This window comes from Onychomys torridus, chromosome 7 (assembly GCF_903995425.1).
Source record: "Onychomys torridus chromosome 7, mOncTor1.1, whole genome shotgun sequence".
Classification (NCBI taxonomy): Eukaryota; Metazoa; Chordata; class Mammalia; order Rodentia; family Cricetidae; genus Onychomys; species Onychomys torridus.
Genome location: NC_050449.1, coordinates 65,598,208 through 65,622,132, shown reverse-complemented (window position 1 = coordinate 65,622,132; position 23,925 = coordinate 65,598,208). Strand labels below are relative to the sequence as shown.

The following is a 23,925-nucleotide window of genomic DNA, read 5'->3' as shown; positions in this document are numbered from 1 at the left end:
CATTGGGTTTCTGAGGTCTTGTTAATGATTTCTATATATCCATTATAAAGTTCATGTACCCTTTTCCCATTGTCCTCATTCTTTCTTAAGCCCATCCAATAAGTCTTATTTCAAACATTCTATTTGTCTTTTTAGAAATTTTTTTTCCGCTGCCATCTCCAGTCTTCTGTCCAGTGGATGTTCTTTATTTATTGAGCACATTTATAGCACCTTCAGCCTCTAAGAATCCAGATACAGTGGTCCTCTTGACTTGGATAACAGGCTGCATTTTACTCTATAGGACTTGGTTTTATTATGAATGCTGTTTGTAGAAATTTTGGTTTCCTTATGTTCCTCCAGTGTTTTTTGTTTTAGTGAGCCATTTATTTGGTTAGATTCAAAATTAAAATTCTCTGTTCGTGTGGCTAACTACCACTCTCCTTTGATTCTTTAGCCTCTGCCGTACACCAGTTTGGCCTTGTATTGTAGATGTGTGTTCTAGCTTTAAAGACATAAAACCAGACTTTGGCTTACCAAACCAATACACAGAATCTCTTGTATTTAAAACAGAAAGCCCAAAGCTTTGTACCTGATACCACATGGTCTGTCTTCACTTCTAAGTTTCCCTGTGATTATATTTTTCCAGTTTTATCTCTAGATTTGTTTTTATTAATTTGTAGCATAGTTATGAAAGGAATTCTAGTCTAATTGATCCTGTATCATAGTGAATTCCTGAGAAAACATATTGGTAGATTTATTTGATGTGTATATCAAACCTGAAAAGTACTGTGAAAAACTGTTGGTAGGTTTTCAGATGTCTATTAATTTAGAATTGATTGCAGCCTTTGAATCATATAAAAAGTATCATTACCTCATAAATAAAATTGAAGAAACTATTGAAGTAAGACATTTCATTGTGTTGGTTATGTGACACACTTTTCTGCATTCAGATTTTTCTCCCAAATCACTTATTGAATCTCCTGATAGTAGATGGCAGTCTTACAGAGTATGTTATCTTTTGTTTATTTACAGTGGTAGTAGATTTGGTATTGGACTTGCTAGAATAAAGAACTTCTTTCAGGGTTAGAAACGACTTTGTGGGGCAAGGAAGTGGACAGTCTCCTGGCTTGTCCTCCTAACCTGGCAGATGCCCACTTTCTCTGAGCAGACATTGATGTATGCACATGACCAAATTGAATTGCCGTTTTGATTCCTTTGCAGTGACCTGTCTGCATCTTCTTTTTCTGTTGTATTTCCTTTTCATTTTTTTTTTTTTTTTTTTTTTTTTTTTTTTAGCTGTGAGACTCTCCACTACCTGAAATATATCCCAATTTCCATATTTACTTTTATACTTACTTTAATGGTGGCAGGGTTTTAGCAGTAGGTGTGGTAAGTGGTGGGTAAAGAGAGAAGACATTGGTCTTCCTCCCCAGCAGCCTTGCACCATACCATCCTTTTTATCTCAGGCAGATCTTTTCTGAGCTTCTCCAGTCATTGAGACATAGTGTTAATAATCCTTGCCTGCAGCATCTTCATGGGAAAAAACAGATTGTTAGTGCATAGAAAAGTCCCTCCTTTCAAATAGAATGTTTTCAGTTTTTGCTAGTGTATAAAATATTAAAGAAACCAGTAGGTCCATATGCTAGCATGTTAAAGGTGAAGGGATGGGTTGGAAACTGGACTAGCATTATAGAGAGCATTTAGTGTCAAAAACTCATGGTAGAGGCAATGAAGTAAGCGGGCAGACTCTTTGAGTTTTTCATGGAAAAGAGAGTAATGCCTGCCAGACATTGAATTTGGCCAAAAGTTTGCTTGGTCTTCCATTTGGTTTCCACCAAATTTTGTTTATTTCTTCTTGAGTTCCCAACCCTGCAGGAAGCTGCTTGTACTCACAGTAATTTCAGATGTGTTTTTAGTGACTTGCTTTTTTTTTTTTTAAGATAGGGTCTTGCTATGCATGTAGTGCTGGCTCACCTGGAACTGGCTATGAAGACCAAGCTAGCCTCAAACTAAAACACACCTCTGCCTCACAAGTGCTGGGAGTAAAGGCATGTACCAGCACATCCAGCTGTGACTTTTCTTATTAAATGTTTTTACAAGGAGGAAAAAAAGGGCCAACTTCTTTTATTCAATACAATCATTTTTAGAAACAAGGCCTTAAGTTAATGTTTGTTCTTCACTGTGCTGGTTTTAATGAGGTATTCCCCATAGTCTCAGTCATTTGATCACTTAATTTGGCTCCTGGCTGTGGTGCTATTTGTTTAGAAGGAGTAGCCTTGTTGGAGAAAGTATGTCATCTAGGGGGCTTTGAGAGTGTAAAGATTTCCTGTTTGCTAGCTCAGTTTGCAATTCTAGCCTTTATGCCTGCTGTTTCACCATCATAGACTCTTATCTCTCTGGAACCATATGCCTGAATAACCCTGTTTCTGTAAGTTATATTGGTCATAGTGTTTTATCACAACAACAGAAAAGTAACAGTACACTTTTATCACAGCAGTGGAAAAGAATAGACTTACTAGATAATAAAATTAGCAAGCTAGGCACAGTGGTACATGCGTGTAATCCCAGCACTTAGGAGGCCAAGCTAGGAATTTCATAGTGAGTTTGAGTTACACAGCAAGAAAATAAAACAAAACGAACTGTATGCTTTTTAAAAATGGGACACAGGAAATAAACAGTTACAGTGCATTTTATGTAATTGAGTCCATTCAGAAAGGCAGGCTCTAGGACATACTTTGTACATATATATATGAAAAGTTGAAAAAAAAATGAAAAGAATGTTTCAGTGTTAATATGAGTTTACTTATTGCTTACGTATTTTAATTCTGCTGAACAAAAACACAGTTATTTTTTTGAAAATCAAATAGTCGAAGTACTTCAATTTTTTAATCATTGCTTAGCATTCTCATAACTGTCATTTAGATCTGTGGATCACAGAGTTACTCTGAAGTTGTTAGTACCTATATATAGGTACTAAAAATGGAAAGAAAGAAAATAAATGATTTTTTTCAGGTATTTCAAACCAAATGCTTTCCCTCCCCATTCTTTTGTAATTCTTGTGCATTTTCTTGTTTTTCACGGTTTTATCAGTTCGTATAATATCCTTATAAAGTTTATCTTCAGGTATTGGTTTGTTTTTTTGTTGTGTGTGAAGCTTTAGAAGTTCTATCATTGGTCATATTTGTGTTTGTATAGCCATTGTCTTGAACAGAAAGGAGTCATTGATAGAAAATGATTACTTTTGTCAGTGCCAGCCACGACCTTTAGTCAGTCTGGCTGTGTTGACAATAAAACCACAGAGTTCTGAGTTAAAAACCTACCTGGATCCTCATTACTCTGAAATAGCCTTTGAGCACCTTTCCTTGTCTAGTAGCAGTGGTATTAGTGTTTAGTTGGTGACAAAACTACCTAATACATTACCATTTTATTAACAAATTAAATCTTTGCCCTTTCTTCCATCTTGTGGAAGGAGTTAAGAGTCTTTTCATAAAAGTTGAGCATGTGGTTTCTGCTGTCTGAGATAGTTTCTATAGTTAGCACTGTCTGTTTTTTTATGAATAGACATATTTAAAATAACACAAATCTCATGTTTATTATTTGTTTGCTATAAAAACATTAAGGTAAGTTTTGGTCCCATTTTCATCATCAGAACAGATTTCCAACATAATCAATGAGAATACCTTTTGTACACAAATTTTCTAATTACTTAGTATATTCTGTGGGTTGAGTCTCTTAGAACTCTTATGTGCTATGTTATAGTGCTGATTACAAAGAAAATGCTTAGAAAGTAGCTCTCAAGTAGTGCATGGTGCTGGAGAGGTGCCAACTGTGTGCTTTTCCATGATGCATTGCATTTGTAGAGTCTCTACTAAATTGGGAATTTTAATAAGATTTTCTAAGAACAAAACATCTTTGTGTTTTGAAAGCTGGTTCACTGTAAATTGTGCATGGAATATTATCTACACAGCAATTCCTCCATACCTGTGAGGATGTATTCCAAACTCTCAGCAGATATCTAAAACTAAAGATTTACCCATTCTTCTCCTATATATTGATATCTATGCATATACTTTTTCCTATACCATCCATACAATAGATAAACTTGAATTTCTAAAATTAGATAGAAAGATTAACGTACTTAATGGATAAATATAACAATTACAATAACATGCTATAGTAAGAGCTATTAAATTTTATTTGTAGAATATTCTATTAAATATTTTCCTGCTGGGCTAATTGAAACTGTTGATAAGAACTACTGTTCTTAATATCACCTTCATGTTAATTTTTTTCTTTTTCTATTTTTTTGGTTTTTTGAGAGTGTTTCTCTGTATAGCTCAGGCTGGGCTGGAACTCCATCTTTAGACCAGGCTGGCCTCAAATTCAGAGATTCTCCTGCCTCTGCTTCTCGACTGCTGGGATTAAAGGCGTGCACCACTGTGCTCAGCAGTTTTTTTTTTAAAGAAGACTGTTAAAGCCCTAATAACTGAGTTAGTGAGGAGGCCATTCTGCTGCGGGCCCCAGTGTCTAGCGCCTGTCTTTGTTCAGTTCCCCATACCTTCAGCTGGTTCCTGTAAAGCCTTGGACACTCAAAAGTTGCCACAAAGGTTGTTGCATTTTATTGCTGAACACTTACATCACAGAGGACTTCTAGGAATACTCTGAAAGAGTTTCTAACATCTAGGTTTTTCTCATGTACAAATGAAAGAAAGCCAGCATTGACATTTATCATAGAAAACAGCTCACAAAGGGCTAGAAATCAAAGATGAAATATAGACAATGTACAAATAACATGACTGGATTGAGAGATTTCCAGTTTTTTTCTGGGACTGATGGGAAGGTGAAAGTGCAGAGCTAGGTATCAGAAGAGCATGATGGTAACTGATTCTTTATCCTCTTGTAAGAGCAGATCTTTAATTTGCAGTCCCATTATGGGCAGGAGCTTTGAAGAGATTGAAGTGCTAGCCACAGAATTACTGTAGCACATTCTGTACGTTACTGTAGTCTTGTGTAGCTATTAAAAGATTTTTCTATCCTCAGTTAGGAATATTCATCTCTAATCTGATAGAAACCAGTTTATTAAACGGAATATTTTCTTGGTTGGCTTTGTTGTTGTGGTTGAGGAGCTGAATTCTTCGTATTTGCATATAGAGAAAGTTTGAGAGGAATGAGTAGAGATGAAGACACTGGTCATCCATTTGAAAGTCTCCAAGGGAATATTTTAGTTCTGAAATTTCATGATGTGTAGGGATAATACTGAGAGTAACCGAAGAAGCTAACTTGTTGTATGTTACCTAGGCAGGGAGTGAGGTCAAACCAGTTCCACAGTGATGTTCACACCATGTGATCTGCGCTCTCTTATTCACTATTCCAAACATCCTGAGGGTGTGTTTTTAGATTTTATACTGTCCACTGTCTTCTCTCCTTAGGTATGGATGAACGTGGAGGAACAACATCTTGGGGAACAAGTGGTCAACCAAGCCCTTCCTATGATTCATCTAGAGTAAGTTTTCTTAAGTCCTGCTTGGAACTGTAAAGATAATTGGGCTGAGTAAATGAGTTCTTTCACAAATGAACTTTCATAACAAATAAAGATTAACTTATTTTTGTGGAAATATTCTAGAATACCCACAGCCTTCATAGTGGATTTAATTCTTTTTATCTACTGCCCTGCTTTTGAAGTTTATTATATTTCCTACACTGGGAAGTATTCTTGGTATTATTGAGACCTGGGCTGTCTACAGTGCTCCCCTGTGATACTGGAGCATAGAGTACCCATCAGGGATTCTTTCTGTGCACATTGCTATTTCTTTGTATGTTACAGCTTTCAGCTTCCTCAAGCTGAGTTCTAGAGATTATCTCTAGTTTATATTAAGAACTCAGTAGTTCCAGCTCTGGAAACCATGTCAAAACAAACATAAAAGATGGTATTTCTTGGGTAACAATAGAAAATAGGACTAACCATGCATTCTACATGCCAAAAGGTATAAAGAGTAGGGCCTTTTCCAGCAACAAACAAACAATAAACCCGTAAAACAAAGCAAAAATTCCTGGTCAAGTTTTGAAATGGGACCAGAAACAGAAAAAGAATTGTCGCTAATTTCATCACTGTGTTCCCGGCCACTAGTGTACTGGTAGGGTTATGAAGTGAGATACTTACCTAAAAGGCTATATGTTATTAGGTTTTTGTTGTTACTGTTGTATCTTGTTACCAGGACAATACCTGACAGAAGCAACTATAGTTGAGAGATTTATTTGAGCTCATAGTTTAATGGTGGGAGGCTTGCTCATGTTAATGCTGCAAGGGTGACTCCTGTCAGTGTGGGGCAGCTTGGTCACATTGTAGCTGATCAGGAAGCAGGCCTTGAGCAGGGTGAGATTTGACTATATATAACTCAAGGCCTGCCTTTCTTTTCCCACTTCCTGCAATGAGGCCCTACCTCCTAGAATTCTAGTTTCTACAAACTGTGATCAGATTAGATCACAGTGTTCAAACCTGTGAATCAGTCAGGGACATTTCACATTCAAACCATAATGCTGCATGCAAATGAATAATGAGCCATTTCTCATTTCTCTCATAGTAAACCAAGAAAAGATAGACAAGCATGCAAAAAGTTATGGACATTTAACCCTTGAAGCAAAATGTCTTAAATAATAGAAAGAAAGCAGCATGCAGTTGGAGCTTGTAGTCTGGGAATGGACTGCTTGCCTTTGCACTGAAAATATTCTATCAGTGTTAAAGCACTTCTGAAAACAAGAGGTTTTGTTGTTTTACTTGGGCCACCCTCTAGTTTAGTTTAAATATGTTGGGAAGGACTGTGATTGTTTTTTGAAGGGAAACAGACAGGTGCTGACTGACTCTATTAATATAGTGAGAATCAGTGCCCAAGAAAGCAATGTCATGATGTGAAGTGTCTTGTCAATTGTCTCAGGATTTGGATTTTACTGTTGATTCCTGGATACATTATTATTCTTTCTTTTTCAAAATTTATTTACTTTTATTTTATGTGCATTGGTGTTTTGCCTGCAAGTATGTCTGTGTGAAAGTATCAGATCTTGGAGTTACACATGGTTGTGAGCTACATGTGGGTGCTGGGATTTGAACCCGAATCCTCTGGAAGAGCACTCAATGCCCTTAACTGCTGAGCCATCTCTCCAGCCCATAGATACATTATTGTATCTTGGGATTTTAAACTTATAGATAGATGTTCAATATTCTCTCCATTCTGAAGAGAGTTTCTGGTTCTCTGAAAAATATTTTGAGTGTGGAGGTGTATTTCCTGCTTACATTTTGGAAATAGCAGTTTTATATAGGAGGAATTTATAATATAGTATTTATAAATACTTGAAAATTTTCCTTCACAGTTTCAAGTTACTGTCTTTGAATGAGTTAAGTGGTTCCTTTGTAGTTTATATTTATTTCACTTTCAAGCTCTGGGTTTTTCTATTTGAGTATTAGATGAGATCTTAGGAGAAGAGCATATATAATATGCACAAGCACTTATCAAATAGATGACAATGAAATTATTTGCCTCCAGTGATGGGACTCAAAGAATATCTTGCTGTTTTGCTATTTGATCTATAGGTCAGGTAGGAAAGCTGTCTTCTACTCTGAATGTATTTATTAGCTTACTTAGGTTGTGATAGAGAAAGTTAAATTGATTCTGTTAGGGTCAGCCAGCTTCCTATTTAACCCAGGTACATTCTTACACACCCAGCTTACTGCTCTTAGACATCTTGTCTAGAAGTAGAAAATCTCACTCCTGCTGAGTTCTTTTTTGGTTTTTCGAGACAGAGTTTCTCTGTGCAGCTTTGTGCCTGTCCTGGATCTCGCTCTGTAGCCCAGCCTGGCCTCAAACTCACAGAGAACCTCCTGCCTCTGTCTCCTCAGTGCTGGGATTAAAGGCGTGCACCACCACTGCCTGTCTTGGTAGTAAGTTTTATACTTCTTTTTATCCTTTAGTGCAAGAAATGTTTTCTCTGTTGGTGATTGTACCAAGTATAAAGCCCAGGAAATTGGATTGTTCTTGTTGACTGCTGTGTTAATGATTTGTTTCAGATTTTTCCCCTTCTTACTATCAGTCCAGTGTTATTCTGGACAATGTTCTTTAAATTCATTGTACTTCAGTCATCTGTAAAATTGAGGGTAGCTACTTGATGAAGTTCTTACACGGATTGAATGATTGAATGGTCAGGGTGTAATTTGCACTGTTGTGAATGTCTAGAATTCACCTTCTAGATGTTTGTGTCTAATCAAACCAGCTACAAATGAATGATTACATTTGCAAGAGATGCTGCCTTATTAATCTATAAAGGAGAATTATTTGCTTACTCATTAATTAGTAATAAACATTTTTTCTTTTGGATCTGTAAGAAAAAAAATAAATTTCCCTTTACTTGTAATTATGCATTTCTTTCTTGGTTTAAAAGAAACTCTCCTCTTGTCAAATGATGATTTAAAAAATATTTTTGTTAAAAAAGAAAACTAAAAACCCCAAACAAACAAAAAGAGTTCTGGGCAGTGATGGTGCATTCTTTTAATCCCAGCACTCTGGAAGCAGAGTTCGAGGCCAGACTAGTCTACAGAGTGAGTTCCAGGACAGCCAGGGCTGTTGTTACACAGAGAAACCCTGTGTTGAAAAAAAGTTGGTGTTTTTTTTTTTTTGTTTTGTTTTTTTGTATAAAGCAGTGTTTTATGCATAATAGATGTATTGCACTTAATTTGTCAAATATAATCCAAATTTGGGGAATCACTAGATATATTAGGTTAATGGAATTTAGTGGTCGAGGGAGGAAAGCCCACAAGGCCTTAACCCTATACAAAGAACTAAAGACGACGAAGGAATGCGGAGAGTGGGAGAAGCAGTCTTCCCCAGGGAGAGCATGCTAGTAGGCTGTCCAGTACCAAATGGTCATCCCTGAAGATATACATACATGTAACAGTATGCAAACTGATCAGGTTGTGTTTAGGAATATAGACATATTTGCATGTAACAACAGTTAATGAAAAAAGAGGCCATGGATTTGAAAGAGCAATAAGTGAGAGTTTGGAGGGAGGAAAGAGAAGGCTAGAAATGATGTAATTAATATCATAATTAAAAAAAATGTTAGAAAGTGAATGAACGAATTTTTTTTTAAAGGAAAGAACAATGATGGAATACTGTGAGGCTTATAGTAGATAGTAGTCTGAGTAATGGGGAACAGGCTATTTGTGATCTTACAGACTTACATTCCTGATAGAGAAGTACCCCATTCAGCTGTTTTATATAAGGTCAGAGACCTGCAAACCTTTACATAGGCCCTTAGAGAAGTCAACTTTGTTTTAGGTTGGTTTCTTTCTTTTCTTTTCTTTTTTTTAATGTCTTCAAAATTAGGAAATTTTACACAGACCTTAAAGGGCTTAGATAAAAATAAACATTATAGCTATGAAATATTTCACTTATTGATACAACAAATTGATAGAATAAATAGAAACTATTACTGTTCCCAGTGATTTATCTCAATATCAAATAATTCAATATGCATTTTCATGGTTATATATTTCCTAAATATAGATTCTGTTTCTGAGATGTGACTGATACCTGGTTTTGTTGCTCTTTCAAGTGATCATGCTGTTTGAGTTTGCTTGTCCTTTTGCACACTGGTACCTAGCCTAGCCCAAACTCTACTGTGGTACCATTGAGGTTTGCACCTCATAGTTTCTGTGAGATGCAGAACTTACCTGCTGTGAGATTTATATATATGTGCGCACACACACATATATAAAATAAGAGACGAAATACAAATACTTTACTGCTTCTTTGAAAATGTCTATACAGGTTCACCACAAGCAAACCACTACTAGGAAACTAATTTCTACATGTCATTTGTGACTGAGTTGTTTTTTTCTATTTTAAGTCATGAGCATTTTCCACATAACGTGGTTATTAAGGTGGGTTTTTATCTGTCATTGTTATTATTTTTACAAAGAACTTTCATTGGCTTGAACAGCGTTTGGGTGCTTCTAAATTTCCCCCAGGTTTTTTGTTTGTTTGTTTCCTTCTTTCTTGTTTTGTATTGTGCTTTGCAGAACAAAACAGTCATTTGCAATTTTGCTCATTTCCCCCCTCTGCATGTGCCGTGTTATAGAATTTTCATAACTGAAAAATGTGCTAGCTGTCATTTGCCCCAGTCCTTTTGTTTCCCAGGCGAGAAACCAGATTTGGAGAGTGTGGTTGGTCGGGTAGCGTAGCGGGAGCTCCACTGCTCACATGAGAAGGGCTGCACTTAACTCCTCAGTCCTTGCCTCTGGCCTGGGAGTCTATTAGACTTTGCTAGTGTCTTTTTGTCCCCTCGCCTTGCTATAGCATTTCCTACAAGCTATGTATTCAAAAGTAGTCACAAGTTTTTTGTCATGCTTTGCAGGGAAAGTAGAAAATTAGAACAAGAAAGGAGATCTGGTGAAAGAAAATTTACAACATGGTGCTTACTAGCTGGCTGGGGATGTAGCTCAGTTGGGAAAGAACTTTCTTAGCTTCTTTGAGGCTCTGGCTTTGATCCCTATATCAAACTGCATGTGGTGGCACACTTCTGTGATTACAGCACTTGAGAGGAAGAGGTAGATGTTCAAGGTCATCTTGGACTACATAGCAAGCTTGAGGCCATTTGGGGTAAGAGATGGGAAGAAGAGAGAAAAGGGGAGAGACAAGAGACGGGTTATTTACAAAGCAAGGGTAGTGTGTGATGAGTTGGAATCATAGAATGAGTTGTCGAATATAAAAACTTGACACAGTTGATGGATGATGGCATTATCTTTCTCTATTTCTGACACCTCTCAACACCTTGCTTCATGATACTGAGTGAGTTGATTTTCTTTATCTCAAACTTTTTCTCCCTGTTTTCTTCATTTATACACATGGAATACACACTAATAATGGCAACATCATCAGCCTTCCAGGCTGTGCTGGTAGTAGAGAGAGGGGGGGGAAGCAGCTATGTGTTGATGGTTGGCCTTAAAAAAAAAAGTCCTTCAGTTATCTGTTGTATGTGACTCAGCACAGAATGATTTCAGGAACTTGTTACTTGTCTTTTTGATTGTGAGCCTATCCTCTAATGGCTGAGCATTTCTCCCAAGAGCCCCAGGGACTCTCTCCTAAGGGGTGAGGAGTAGACACGTTTTGTGTTCTGAAGTGCTTGCTTTGACTTTTGCTTCCTTCTAGTAGTGGGTTCCCAGGGAGTCGAGTGTACTCAGAGTATTAGCAGTGCTCACTGTGATGGAGTGCTTGTCAGGAACACACTCTGACAGTGTCTAACAGTCTGTTGGGGAGAAAGCAGGAACACAAGGGTAAAAAGATTTTGGAGTTGCTGGCATTGCAAAGTTTATTTATAAAGCCATAGATTGTATAATTTGGATAAAGGGGAGGGAAAAAGCTACTCAACTAAAGGAAGACTATAGATTCCACAAACTGAAACTAAAACCAGTCTATAAAGTTATCTGGATGAAGTTGATGTTATTTTCTCTCAAAGCATCTGCAATATTTATGCCAGATGTGGCTAAAGGGAACTTTAATTTTTCTTCGGGCTCTCCATTCTTATCTGGCATTCAGTATCTTTTCATTCATGTAGGAGAGCTTGGCTGAGAGCCACTTGGTAGACAGTGAGCTAGATATAGGATAATAGAGCCTTAGCTATCTTTGTGTTCTGTCTACAAAATACACAGAGGTCATTTTGACCTCACCAAGCGGTTATACTGGCTGAGTTTTGGATTGACCTGGTTAGGTTTACATGTAACAGCAGAAGCCTTAGTAGTTGCTAATAGAGCAGAGAGACCCTGCTTCTTCTCCTACTGGAAATACAGTGTTATGAGGAAACCCCATTGCAAATAAGAATATTAGTACAGTCTGTTCCTCAATATTGGGAATTGAACCCACGGCCACACACATACTAGGTAAGTATTCTACCATTGAGCTATATCCCTGCCTCTGATTTTCAGAATTATTATTTTGGAGCTGGAGAGATAGCTCAGTGGTTAAAAACACTTGGCTGGTGATACAGGAACCTGAGTTCAGTTCCCAGCAGCCGAATCAGACAGCTCAAAAGCTCCTGTAACTTGAGCGCCAGGGGATCTCACAGTCTTTTCTGATGTCTGAGGGCACCTTTACATGTGGCATATACTCAGATGGACAGATAAACTTACTATTTTTTTTTTTTTAAATAAACTTATTTTGAGGTAGAACCTGTCTAAGTTGCCCGTTCTGGCCTTGTATCTGCTATATAGCCCAAAGTGAGTCTTATATATCATCTTCCTGAATAGTTAGTATTGTGGGCCTGTACTGTCAAGCCTCACTTAGTTTTCTTGCCTTTAAGGAGTTTTCGGACATGGCCACCACTTTGAATATTCTGCAGTTGGTAAATACGTCAAGGTTTTGAAATGCTAGAGGTGAATAAATGCATATGTTAGAGTTCAGGAAGTATGCTTAGAAATATGCCATATTTGCCTAAATAGTTATATTTTAAAACTTTCTTAAAAATTTATTTTACATACCAACCACAGTTTTCCCTCCCTCCTTTCCTTTTACACCCCCACCTCTGTTCTAACCCCCCTCCCCCAAATCCACCCCTCAGAAAGGGTAAGCCCTCTCATGGGAGTCAACAACATGGCATATCTAGTTGAGGAAGGAGTAAGCCCCTCCTTCCTGCACCAAGGCTAAATGAGGCATCCCATCATAGGGAGTAGGTTCCAGAAAGCCAGCGCATGGGCTGGGGACAGATCCTGGTCCCACATGCAGAGGGCCTAGGTCTAGGTTGGTACCATGCAGGCTCCCTAGCTGTTGATCTAGAGTCTGTGAGCTCCCATGAGCTCAAGTCAGCTGTCTCTGTGGGTTTCCTCATCCTGTATGACCCTCCTGGCTCATACAATTCCTCTCCCGACTCATGAGCAGGTCTGCTAGAGCTAGCTAGGCCCAATGCTTGGCTGTGGATCTCTGCATCTGCTTCTGTCAGTTACTGGATAAAGGTTCTGTGATGACAATTAGGGTAGTCATCGATCTGATTACAGGAGAAGGCCAGTTCAGGCACCCTCTCCACCGTTGCTAGGAGTCTTAGCTGGAGTCATCCTTGTGGATTCCTGGGATTTCCCCCCAACATCAGATTTCTCCCCTATCTGAAATGGCCCCTCTATCAAGATGTCTCTTTCGTTATTCTCCCTCTCTGTTCCTACCAGTAGGATTTGCTGAAGGAGGCAGAGGAAGGAGGATCATTTTAAAACTTTTAACTCTTCTAGGAAGTAAGATTGGAGATATAATTAGGTAGTAAATAATTTAACTTCCAAAATAATTTTATTGCTCACTCTAAATATTTGTCACTTATCATTGGTCAGGAAAGATATAATTGAAGAGGAATTGACTAGGCCAAACAAGCCTATGAATAGAATAAAAAGAGAAACAACTATGTTGTAATATGTCTTTAGTCAGTAGGTGAATAGTGTGAAAAAAGAGGGCTAACTTTTCACTGGGGGAAAGGAGTCTATGCTTTTGGGAAGAAACTCAATTACAGATAGCTTATATCTATAGGGACTTGCACAGTGCTATGGCTGATTTATTGTGGTATGAAAGATGGGTCCAACATGAAATAATGACAAGAAATAGGGTAATCTGGGAAAATTAACTACATAGATCTGCTTAGGGTGAAGTCACACTTGGGTTCGGCAGTGGGAGGCAGACTGCAGAGTCATGGAGAGAAGACATTTCACTAAATGTGGTAGATCTTGCAGGACAGCTGAGAGGACTAGGTGGCAGGAAAAGCAAATCTTACAGACTTTTCCCGCCACAGAATGGTAACTCTGAAATTCAGTCCTCTGTACTTTTTAGAATGTGACAAGTTTGATTTTGTTGAGTTAAGCAACTATCTGATTGAATTTTAAAAAACCTTTTTGTGTGAATGAAAAGCTAGAAATAGCTTTTCTTTCTTGTGCCCATTTTTCAGGTTCAGATAGTAAAGCTTAGTGTTATCATCTTTCCTATAGCACAGAAGATGTATTCTCTAAACTGTTTGTTATTTGTTTGTTTTTAATTTTTTGAGGGGGGAAAGGTATAGATTTTATGGTGAGTAGGAAGTTCAAATGCACTAATTAGAAAGGACACACAAATTTTGAAATAGTATTTTATGCCTCTTGATCTCAGGTACAGAACAGGACATGAAGCAGTTAAATAGCAAAGCAAGACAGAAGGGACAGAGAATTAAAGTAAGTGTTTTCTATGTATTGCGTCTATGTTCCCATTAATCGCTGTTTTGTTACGTAACTGCTCCTTCAATGCATTCTAGATGTGAAGAAAGCGATGGGTGAGAAAGGATGCACTTTATTTAAGGCTAGGTTTCAATGAGTCCGTAGAGTAGTTGTGACTCTCAGTGCCATTCAAGGCAGCATCTGCCTGAATTGAATCTGTTCTTCCTTAAGAGAAGGTGGATTATGAGATGTAAGCATTTAAATCTCTGCCAGCATATGTGTAAGGTGAAAGAAATCAGATAGACTTAACTTGCCTGTTGTTCTGTTTTAAGACAGCTGCATCGTCCCTTTTTCCAATCTGTCAATTCTTAGAGCAAACCTGTTGAGACTTCAAGTGTACCTATGCAGTCCTTATCAGGACAGGTCGACCTTCACAGTTCCCTATTAGGTTTTTCAGACTTAACCAGCTCATCAGTGGGTAACTGAGGTCTAGCCCAGTAAACAGTAGTATAGCTCTGCTAGCTACTGGGCTGGCTACTGGACATATGTTCAGTCTTCCAAAACACCTACTCACCAAATACTCTTTAGTATTTTCCTGAGTTTAGAGATCTCTTATTTATGAAAATACACTATAGGATAGATTTCAGCTGAACAAATTTTTATAACTAACTAGCTTACTTTTATTAATAGCTGTTAGAGTTCCCATTTATCACAGTACAATTTACAGATTTAACTTTGATGTATGACTGCTTTGATCTTTAGACTATTCGACCAAGAGGCCATTTTTAAGATTCTTTTCATTTTGGAGATGTGGACATTAAAATTTTCAGGAAATCTAGCAGTGGTAACCAGGCTTGATGACTGGCTGGCCCCTTTACTATGTTGTCTTGTCAGAGTGTGTAAGAGACCTTAAAAACCCTTCCCATTCTTAGCATCTAAGACTTTAAGGAAGAGTACTCCAGAAAATTTTAAGATTATGCTAACATCAGCCTTCATTATTTTTTTTTCCTTATTTCATTTTACACGTGTGTGTGCGTGTGTTTTGTGTGTGTGTGTGTGTGTGTGTGTGTGTGTGTGTGTGTCTGTCTGTCTGTCTGTCTGTCTGTCTCTGTGTGTCTGTGTGTAGGACAATTGGGGGGAGTTGGTTCTGTTCTTCCACTATGTGGGTCCTAAGTATGGAACTTAGGCCATCAGGCTTAGTGGCAAGCACCTTTACCTACTAACCCATATTGCCAGCCTCATCATTATTTCTTTATAAAATTTTATTTAATATGTTGTTTAAAAAAATGAGCTGTAGCACCAGTCAGACAGACAACCTGAAGAAACTTATTTCTGATCTTTTAATCTCCTCCCTAGAAAGAGATTTGTTTCCCCCTAATTGATAATTAAATAGAGAAAGTTTTATTACACATAGACTGATTTGAAATCTGTTAATGTTTGTTCCTCTTTTTATATATAGTCCCATGAGAAGTTACATATCCATTCTGATGCAAAATCCTGTTAGAAACTCTAAAACTCTGGATGTTCCCTTGGAAAAGCAGCTATTTTGAATTCCTAGAGTATGTCCCAGACAAGATGGTGGGCTGTTGTGTTTTTTAAATGTCCAACAAGAAATCCTGTAAATCATGAAAAATAAATTATTTTTGAATTACTGAAAGTAGGAAAAGATTATTGTGTTACAGATTTTGGTATTTGGAGATTATTGGGGGAGTAAATGGTATAATCTAGTTCTTAGATTCTACATTCTTATAACAAAATGTATATTTGTACATTCTAAGATTTTTTTCAAATCTATTTGAAATATGTACATCTTTTGCAAAGTAAGAATCCAAAAGGAGATTTTGAGTGCCAGGGGGCTTAGGCTTATTGTTTTGTATTCCTTTTGTGACATATTTATGTTGTCCCATATTCTAATGGTAAAATGTTCTCCTTCAACATAGTAAACTGATACACCAGCTTCTCTGTTGTCAAGTGAAACTATTATTTCAGTGTATGCAAATGACATTCAGCTTTCTGACTCTCTAACAAAATACCTGAGAAAATAAAGGAACGAAGATGTATTTGGCTCCATGATTTATTGACGGGTACTGGGACAAGATATAGTGCCCAAGGGCACTTCCCAAGGACCCACTCCTTTTACCTGGGTCCTACCTCTTTGGTGTCTACCTGTAGTTAGAGTTTTCCTGCCTGGCCCAGTCAGGACAAATCTCTCTTACCCGCCAGTCCCACAGTCGCTCAGACTCAACCAAGAAAGCACACAGAAACTTACATTGTTTAGAAACTGTATGGCCGTGGCAGGCTTCTTGTTATCTACTTCTTCTATCTTAAATTAACCCATTTCTGTTAGTCTATACTTTGCCACATGGCTTGTGGCTTATCAGTGTCTTTACATGCCGCTTCTCATGGCGGTGGCTGGCAGTGTCTCTCCCCAGCCTTCTACTTCCCAGAATTCTCCCCTCTCCTGTCCCGCCTATACTTCCTGCCTGGCCACTGGCCAATCAGAACTTTATTTACACAGAGCGATATCCACAGCACTTCCCCTTTTCTTTTCTTTTTTTTTTTAAGGAAGGTTTTAACTTTTACATAGTACAATTACATATAACAATACAATTATCAAGCAAGAATTACAGTTACAATATTAAAGAAGATATACTATCTATCTTATATTTGTGAGTCTAAGGTTTTATATCTGACTTATCTTTTATCATAATTGAGGAAATTATAACTATCTAGTCTTCAACCACATCAAAGACCTCAGAAGGATATAATATTACCTGAGAACCGGGAGAAGGATGCAAGCAACTTTCGGGAGTCTTGCAGGGTAGACAGAGTCAGCTGGCAGCCTGGACAGTCACCTAATGTTCCTTTGTAAAGTTGGGGCATTTGTCTTCAGCCCACAGGGCTAGAGTCTCTCGGTTACTTCTCTCAGTGTCCTGTAGAATGTCTGCAGTTTCCTCTGCAAAGCAGGAACCTGAAGGACCATTTTGTCAAGCAAAGTTTAGTGGTTACCTTTCTATGGGCTCTGCATGTCCAGTCGATCAAGCAGTCTAGGCAAGAACAGTTTCTTGCCCAAATGGCTATTTTTGCCAAGGTGAAGATCAGATATGAAGTGTCTTCAATGCCCATCCTCCTCTCTGAAGTAAATCGGTGCTGCCAGGAGCAGACATGTCTCACTGTCCAGAAAGTCTAAATTTTAAAAGTATTTTAAATGCCATATTCTGTAGGTCTTTGAAGTATTTGAAGATTACCTATCTATCTGAAATATCTCTATGTATATCTAGAAGACTTAACTAACATGGCTACGAGTATGATTATCATAGATGACTAATTATTAATCTATTTTTAATTATCCATTTCAATTTAAAATGAGCTATACAAACATAATACCTTAAACAAGAGTAGAAATATACACACAGTATAACAAAATTAACTGTAAGTTTGTATCAATAGACTAAAATCTATACCAATGTAAAACATTTTAAACAAGTTGTTGCTCTTTAGAAGTAAGTTCATTAATCTACCCTTTCATCCTATTATATCTATATCATATCCCCTTTTTATCTTTAGAAAGAGATTGTATTTATAATCAACCTGTTTTAAATAAAATAGTGGTTTTTCTCTGTCCCACACCAGAGGGCTCTTCTGATTTGGGACACAAGAAGCTCTTAACCTTTTATTTTAACAATGTGCTTGGTTTTAGAGAAGGAGTGAGCCAATTCCATCTCCAAAGCCAGCTGGGAATTTGGGCGTAGTTTCTCTTACTACTTCCTGCTGGAGGGGGGTGCTGTATCTTATGGGGATACAAAGACAATTTTAGGATTATGGAGTAGTCCGTGAGGGTGAACCTCTGAACCAGTTGCCTTGAAACCATTCTGGATGTTGGATCATCTGAGCCATGGTGTCATCGGAGACCTTTCAGGTGGTCTTGGCTGATCAAACCTGATGTATCTTAATCTGGAACAAATCCACAGCCTCTGGCTTTCTGTGGAAACAAAAGCAGAGACTCTTTTCCAAAGCAACATATCCTTATATCCAAATTTTGAAGTCAAGGTACCTTTAAAATTTACATATTTGTTTAACTCAACAGGTTGTATGATCAAATCTTTTTCTGCAGTTAAAAATCCCAAAGACAAGACAAACCAGATTCTCTGTGTAATATCCATCTTTGTAAGACTGAAGCGCTGCTGTGGCTGCTGGCTCCGCCCACCTCAGCTTCCCAACATGGCGGTGGTACAGTTTACCGCCAGCTCTGGGTCTGGAGCCATGTGTACCATCAACTATCAGAAGCAGTTCTATCAAAGCAGTGCATAGCCCAGAAACTCTTCTTCTTTTTTTTTAAACTAGCAAAGGCTAAATCTACCACGCAGCAGAGTAAAGTGCCGCTTGTAGACTCCTCATTTCCGCCACACGGCAGGTCAGAGGCACACGCCAGTAACCCGCCATAGTAGCTCAAACCGGCAGGTTGCCGCTAACTTGAGAGAGACAACTAGGAAGCTGTTTTTAGCTCCATTTTAGAATCTTGTTTTGTTAGGTTTAAGTGGAAACTCTTGCCCCACGTTGGGCGCCATTTGTAGTTAGAGTTTTCCTGCCTGGCCCAGTCAGGACAAATCTCTCTTACCCGCCAGTCCCACAGTCGCTCAGACTCAACCAAGAAAGCACACAGAAACTTACATTGTTTAGAAACTGTATGGCCGTGGCAGGCTTCTTGTTATCTACTTCTTCTATCTTAAATTAACCCATTTCTGTTAGTCTATACTTTGCCACATGGCTTGTGGCTTATCAGTGTCTTTACATGTTGCTTCTCATGGCGGTGGCTGGCGGTGTCTCTCCCCAGCCTTCTACTTCCCAGAATTCTCCCCTCTCCTGTCCCGCCTATACTTCCTGCCTGGCCACTGGCCAATCAGAACTTTATTTACACAGAGCGATATCCATAGCATCTACCCCTGCCAGCTAGTTCAGCAAACAGTAAGCCCATTAGTCCAGTCATTCTTCTAAAGACCCTCCTTTGAGCAAGGCTTATGCAGCAGGCCATCAAGAGACCAGCCTCTGGGAGGCACTTGACTTTTACCACAACATGCTATAATAAGTGTGGTGCTTTGTACAGAGAACAGAATATAGTCTTGGTTTGTAGAAGCCTATTTTATGATCAAACAATAAAAGACCAGCTGTCCTGGTGGGTGAAGAATGTGTGAAGTATGTATGTCAGTCATTAGGTGATTTCATCATGCAAACATCAAAGAGTTCTTTACACAAACTTCTTTCTGTACCTTGGTTTACTAGCAGATCTTCAGGGCAGTTAATGCTTGGCTTTCTCCTCCCTTATAAGTAAGGATCGGACCTTCCTCTGGGTCTCTCCTGAGTACCTGCCCAAGGATTTTACTGAGGAGGAATCATGATGCAGGGTGTCTTGCTTGATCCATTCTTTTCATCACAGACTTGCTTATAAAGTAGACTGTACAACATGGCATTTTCTTGTTGATGCTCTTTAGGGATGGGGCCTTGTCAGAATTCCCCCATTGATGATTCAGATGTCTACTTGGGGTTGTCACTGTGTGGGACTTGTCTAGGTGACTATATTAATACACTTTCATGGTTGCTACTCTGTCATATACAGAAGACACTATCTTGTACCAGATGTCCTGGTCCTCAGGCTCTTCTGATTTCCACTTCGTCTTCTCAGATATTCCCTGAGCCATAGTTACATGAGTTGTGTTGAAGATGTATAGTTAGGAATGGATGCCCCATAGTAAGTTTTCTACATTTTGACCAGTTGTGGGTTATTGCCGCAAAAAGAAGCATCTTTATGAGGTGTGTAAGCTACATGCAATCTCTGCCTTAGCAGTGGGAGAACTTTTGATGGGTATATGTCTTTAACTTTTCAGAAATATTTTATAGTTTTCAATAAACAAATCTTGATCATTTTCTGTTTAGTTTAACAACTGAACATTTAAAAAATTTTTTGATGCTGCTAGTTATAAGACTTCATTTTCATCTATCTATCTATCTATCTATCTATCTATCTATCTATCTATCTATCTATCTATCATCTATCTGTCATTAGTTTTTTGAGACAGAGTTTCTCTGTGCAGTTTTAGTGCCTGTCCTGGATCTCACTCTATAGACCAGGCTGGCCTTGAATTCATAGAGATCCCCCTGGCTCTGCCTCCCGGGAGTTCTAGAATTAAAGGCGTGTGACACCACCGCCTGTCAAAACTTCATTTTCTGATTCATGTCTAATATGTAAGACTTCAGTTGGTTTTGTATATTGACAGTGTATCCTGCAGCCTTGCTAGATTCATTTACTACATGTAGTATCTTTTTGTACATTCTGGAAATTTTCTATTTGGACAGCATTTCATTCATGACTTGTTTGACTAAGGAAGTTCCTGTGTTTTATTAATTCAGTGAAGATATTTAACAAATGTGGATAGTGGAGTTTTTTCTGCTCCTGTTCTGATGGTCTTTCTTCATAGTATGTTTCTATGGGAACAATGAATACCTTTGTTTTCTAATGTTAAAGTAACCCTGTACTTGTAGGGAGACAGCATTGGCTGTTATGGAGTGTCATTTTTATATTTTTGTATTCAGTTTGTTACAGTGTTACATGCTTAAGAAATTGTGATCTCTGAAAGGTTTTACTTTTTCTTTTTGCATTGTCTTTGTCAAAATTAGGTAGCACAATAATGCTAGCCTTAGGTGGAGAATTATTTATCTATCTGTAAGAGTTTATGTAGAATTGATAGTTTATCTTTAGTTTTGATATAATTGCTACCAAAGATAATCTTGACCTTAATAATTCTCTTTCAGATGATTTTTTAAAACATAATTATTTTGTATGTGGTGTGGAGGTCAGTGGACAACTTGTGGGCTTGTGGATCAAACTCAGATATCAGACTTGACCAAGCATCTTGACCTAACTAAGCAATCTGACAACCCTGGGATGATTTTAAATTAAATTTGTCTGTAAATAAAAGGCTACTCGAGTATTTTTTTTATTTTTTTAATGTTTACTATTTATTTATGAATTAAATAGTATGCCTCCTGGAACAGTGCTCTTTCTTTCAGGACAGTGCTTGGCAGAGGGTGAGAACTCACTTTTAAATAGCCTACTGTGAAGAATCCTGAGTATGCTTTCAGCTAAGACACATGTCACTTAAAAAAAAAACTACATTAATTAATTAAATTTGTCTATGAATAAAAGGCTACTCAAGTATTTTTTTAAAACAAGATTGCCATTTGTTTGTTTCATCTAAGTTGCATTTACACATAGTTCTTTTTCTTTCTTTCTGTCTTTCTTTCCTTCCTCCTTCCTTCCTTACAAAATAAAGTCATAGTTTTTTCCTTAACTTCTTAATATTTGAGCTAGTTTTCTTTTATTGTGTTAAATGACCCCAAACTTAGTAGTTTAAAACAATGCATTTATTTCTAATAGTTTCTGTAGTTTTGAAATCTGGTATAGTTTGGCCTGGTTCTTGGCTTCAGTGTCTCTCGCCAGACTGTTGGTAAGGTGTCAGTCAGGACTGGGGACTCATGTGAAGGGTTAGCTGGACAAGGATCTGCTGTGAAGATATTGGTATTTTTGTTTTGTTTTGTTTGTATGAAGGGTTTCTGGGTTCTAAGGTATTCTGATAACCTGAGAGTAACTTACCCAGTGGAAATGATCCTGCATTAACATGCTTACTACCCTTTTACCAGATTTCTAAAGTTTTTTTTTTAAGTGAGTAACATTAAGTAATATGCTGTCAGATTAACTGACTGAATACATGTAATCCCTTGAAAGCTAGGTGATAGATCACACTCAGTAAAAATTAGCTGTTATGAACATGGTACGCCAGAGCTATGCTTGTGTTTTCTATCAATATGCTTCATTTGCTTTAAATGTCCTATAGCAAATCATGATGTCTTCTTCTACCTGCCTGGAAGTACTTTCTGCCTGGATGCTGTCATTCGAAGCTGTGCTGACATTTGGTCATCTGTGCTGTTTATGTTTTTGCACTGGAAGTTTAATTTGAAATTTGGCAGGGTGACTGTCCTCAATTTAAAATTTACTGATCCTGCTATCCAGCCCCTTGTACTAAATGAAATTTAGTAATACTAATAAGACCTTGGTGACTGTGAGGTAGCATGGTTTAGATTTCCTGGAAGAGGTGTGTGTGTGTATGTGTGTGTGTGTGTGTGTGTGTGTGTGTGTGTGTGTGTGTGTGTTTTACAAACTGTGAGCTGTTTGAACACAAGGATTGCTTTATTCATCTTGTAGCCTAGAATAGTGGAGTGCTTAATATGTTATAGATAATAACACACACATGTATTATGTGCATATATTCCACATCTACTTTTAATTTCATTAGTAACTAGATTAAAATGACCTAATAAGACAGATAAAATATACAAGAGCTAGGGGATAGGTAAAAAGAAAATGAGAGGATAGATCAAGAGAAGGGAAGACAAGATTTACAAGTGTTGGCAAGCATATATGTTGACATTTGGGATAGAGGTTGGCAGTGCACATTAAAAAATTTAAAATAGGCAGAAAAAGAGAGAATGCACTTGTTCTTTTCAATATTGAGAACTGCCTTATTGATCATATATATGTATATTATAATATATACATAAGTATATGGTGTGTGTATGTCAGTTTGTGCTGCTATTAGCTTTAATATTAAGGAGGTATACTTTGCAATCTCTTAAGTACATAAAAATAAAAAAGTGCTATTTCTTTGAGCTGTTGAATATCGAAGGCTGATTTATTTTTTTCTGAAAACTTTGTATCGTGTGCAAATGAAGTTAATCATTCATTTTCGTAACTTCTGAAGTTTTCATTGAGACATAATAAATAGTAAGGCAGACTAATTTGGACTAAATGCCTGAATTAGAGAATACTTTTTAAAGAACACCATTACCATTTATTTTACTTGCACTTTAAACCATACATTCATTATTCTTTTTTTTCTCCCCCTGAGACAAGGTTTCTCTGTGTAGTTTCAGTGCCTGTCCTGGATCTCGCTCTGTAGATCAGGCTGGCCTCGAACTCACAAAGATCCACCTGGCTCTGCCTCCCGAACCCTGGGATTAAAGGTGTGCGCCACCTCTGCCCGGCTCATTATTCTTTTAATGCAGTGCCCTTAAACTTGTTGACAGCGTGATTGAACTAAGCAGAATACACATGTACATACAGGTTATCATTTTCTTCTGGTAGTTGATTAGGTTACACTTTCTGTTTTTGTACTAGGTGTGTTTTGATACTTGCTGAACTGTCTTTCCAGCCCCACACAATACTTTTTAAAATCAAAAGAGGGGTGAGGGAGGAGGAATGTGTATGTGCATGAGCATGTGGAGAGAGGTGGACATGGGTGTTCACCTCGATCATTCTCTGCCCTGGTACATTGTGACAGGCTTGCTTACTGAACCTGGAGCTAGGCTGGTGGCCAGCAAGCTCCAGGGATCTTCCTGTCTTATCTCTGCATAGTACTGATATTCCCAGCTATATTTGGCTTTGTTTATATGTGAATGCTGAGAAGTCAGTCATGTCCTCCCACTCCCACCCTCCTAGGGTTTCTCTGTGCAGCCCTGGCTGTCCTGCAACTCACTCTGTGGACCAGGCTGGCCTCCAACTCCACTTGATTCTGCCTTCTGAGTACTGGAATTAGTTAGCCATCACTGCCCGGCTCAGGTTCTCATTTTAAAACAGCAAGTGTTCTTAGCTACTGAGCCATCTCTCCCCAGCCCCATAAAAATTAAGATTT

General features: G+C 38.0%; 1 protein-coding gene across 8 annotated transcripts in view; it reads left to right on the top strand.

Annotated features, from left to right (window-relative positions):
- Tcf12 (transcription factor 12) overlaps positions 1 to 23,925 on the top strand; it is a 275,275-nt gene that overhangs the window by 83,205 nt on the left and 168,145 nt on the right. For 7 of the 8 annotated variants that reach the window (XM_036192286.1, XM_036192282.1, XM_036192284.1 and 4 more), the window contains exon 4: positions 5,409 to 5,482. In XM_036192286.1, the coding sequence (XP_036048179.1) occupies positions 5,409 to 5,482 (74 nt within the window). Of the gene's footprint in view, positions 1 to 5,408; positions 5,483 to 14,138; positions 14,201 to 23,925 lie in introns of those variants that run through there. The other variant, XM_036192288.1, reaches the window with a different exon arrangement.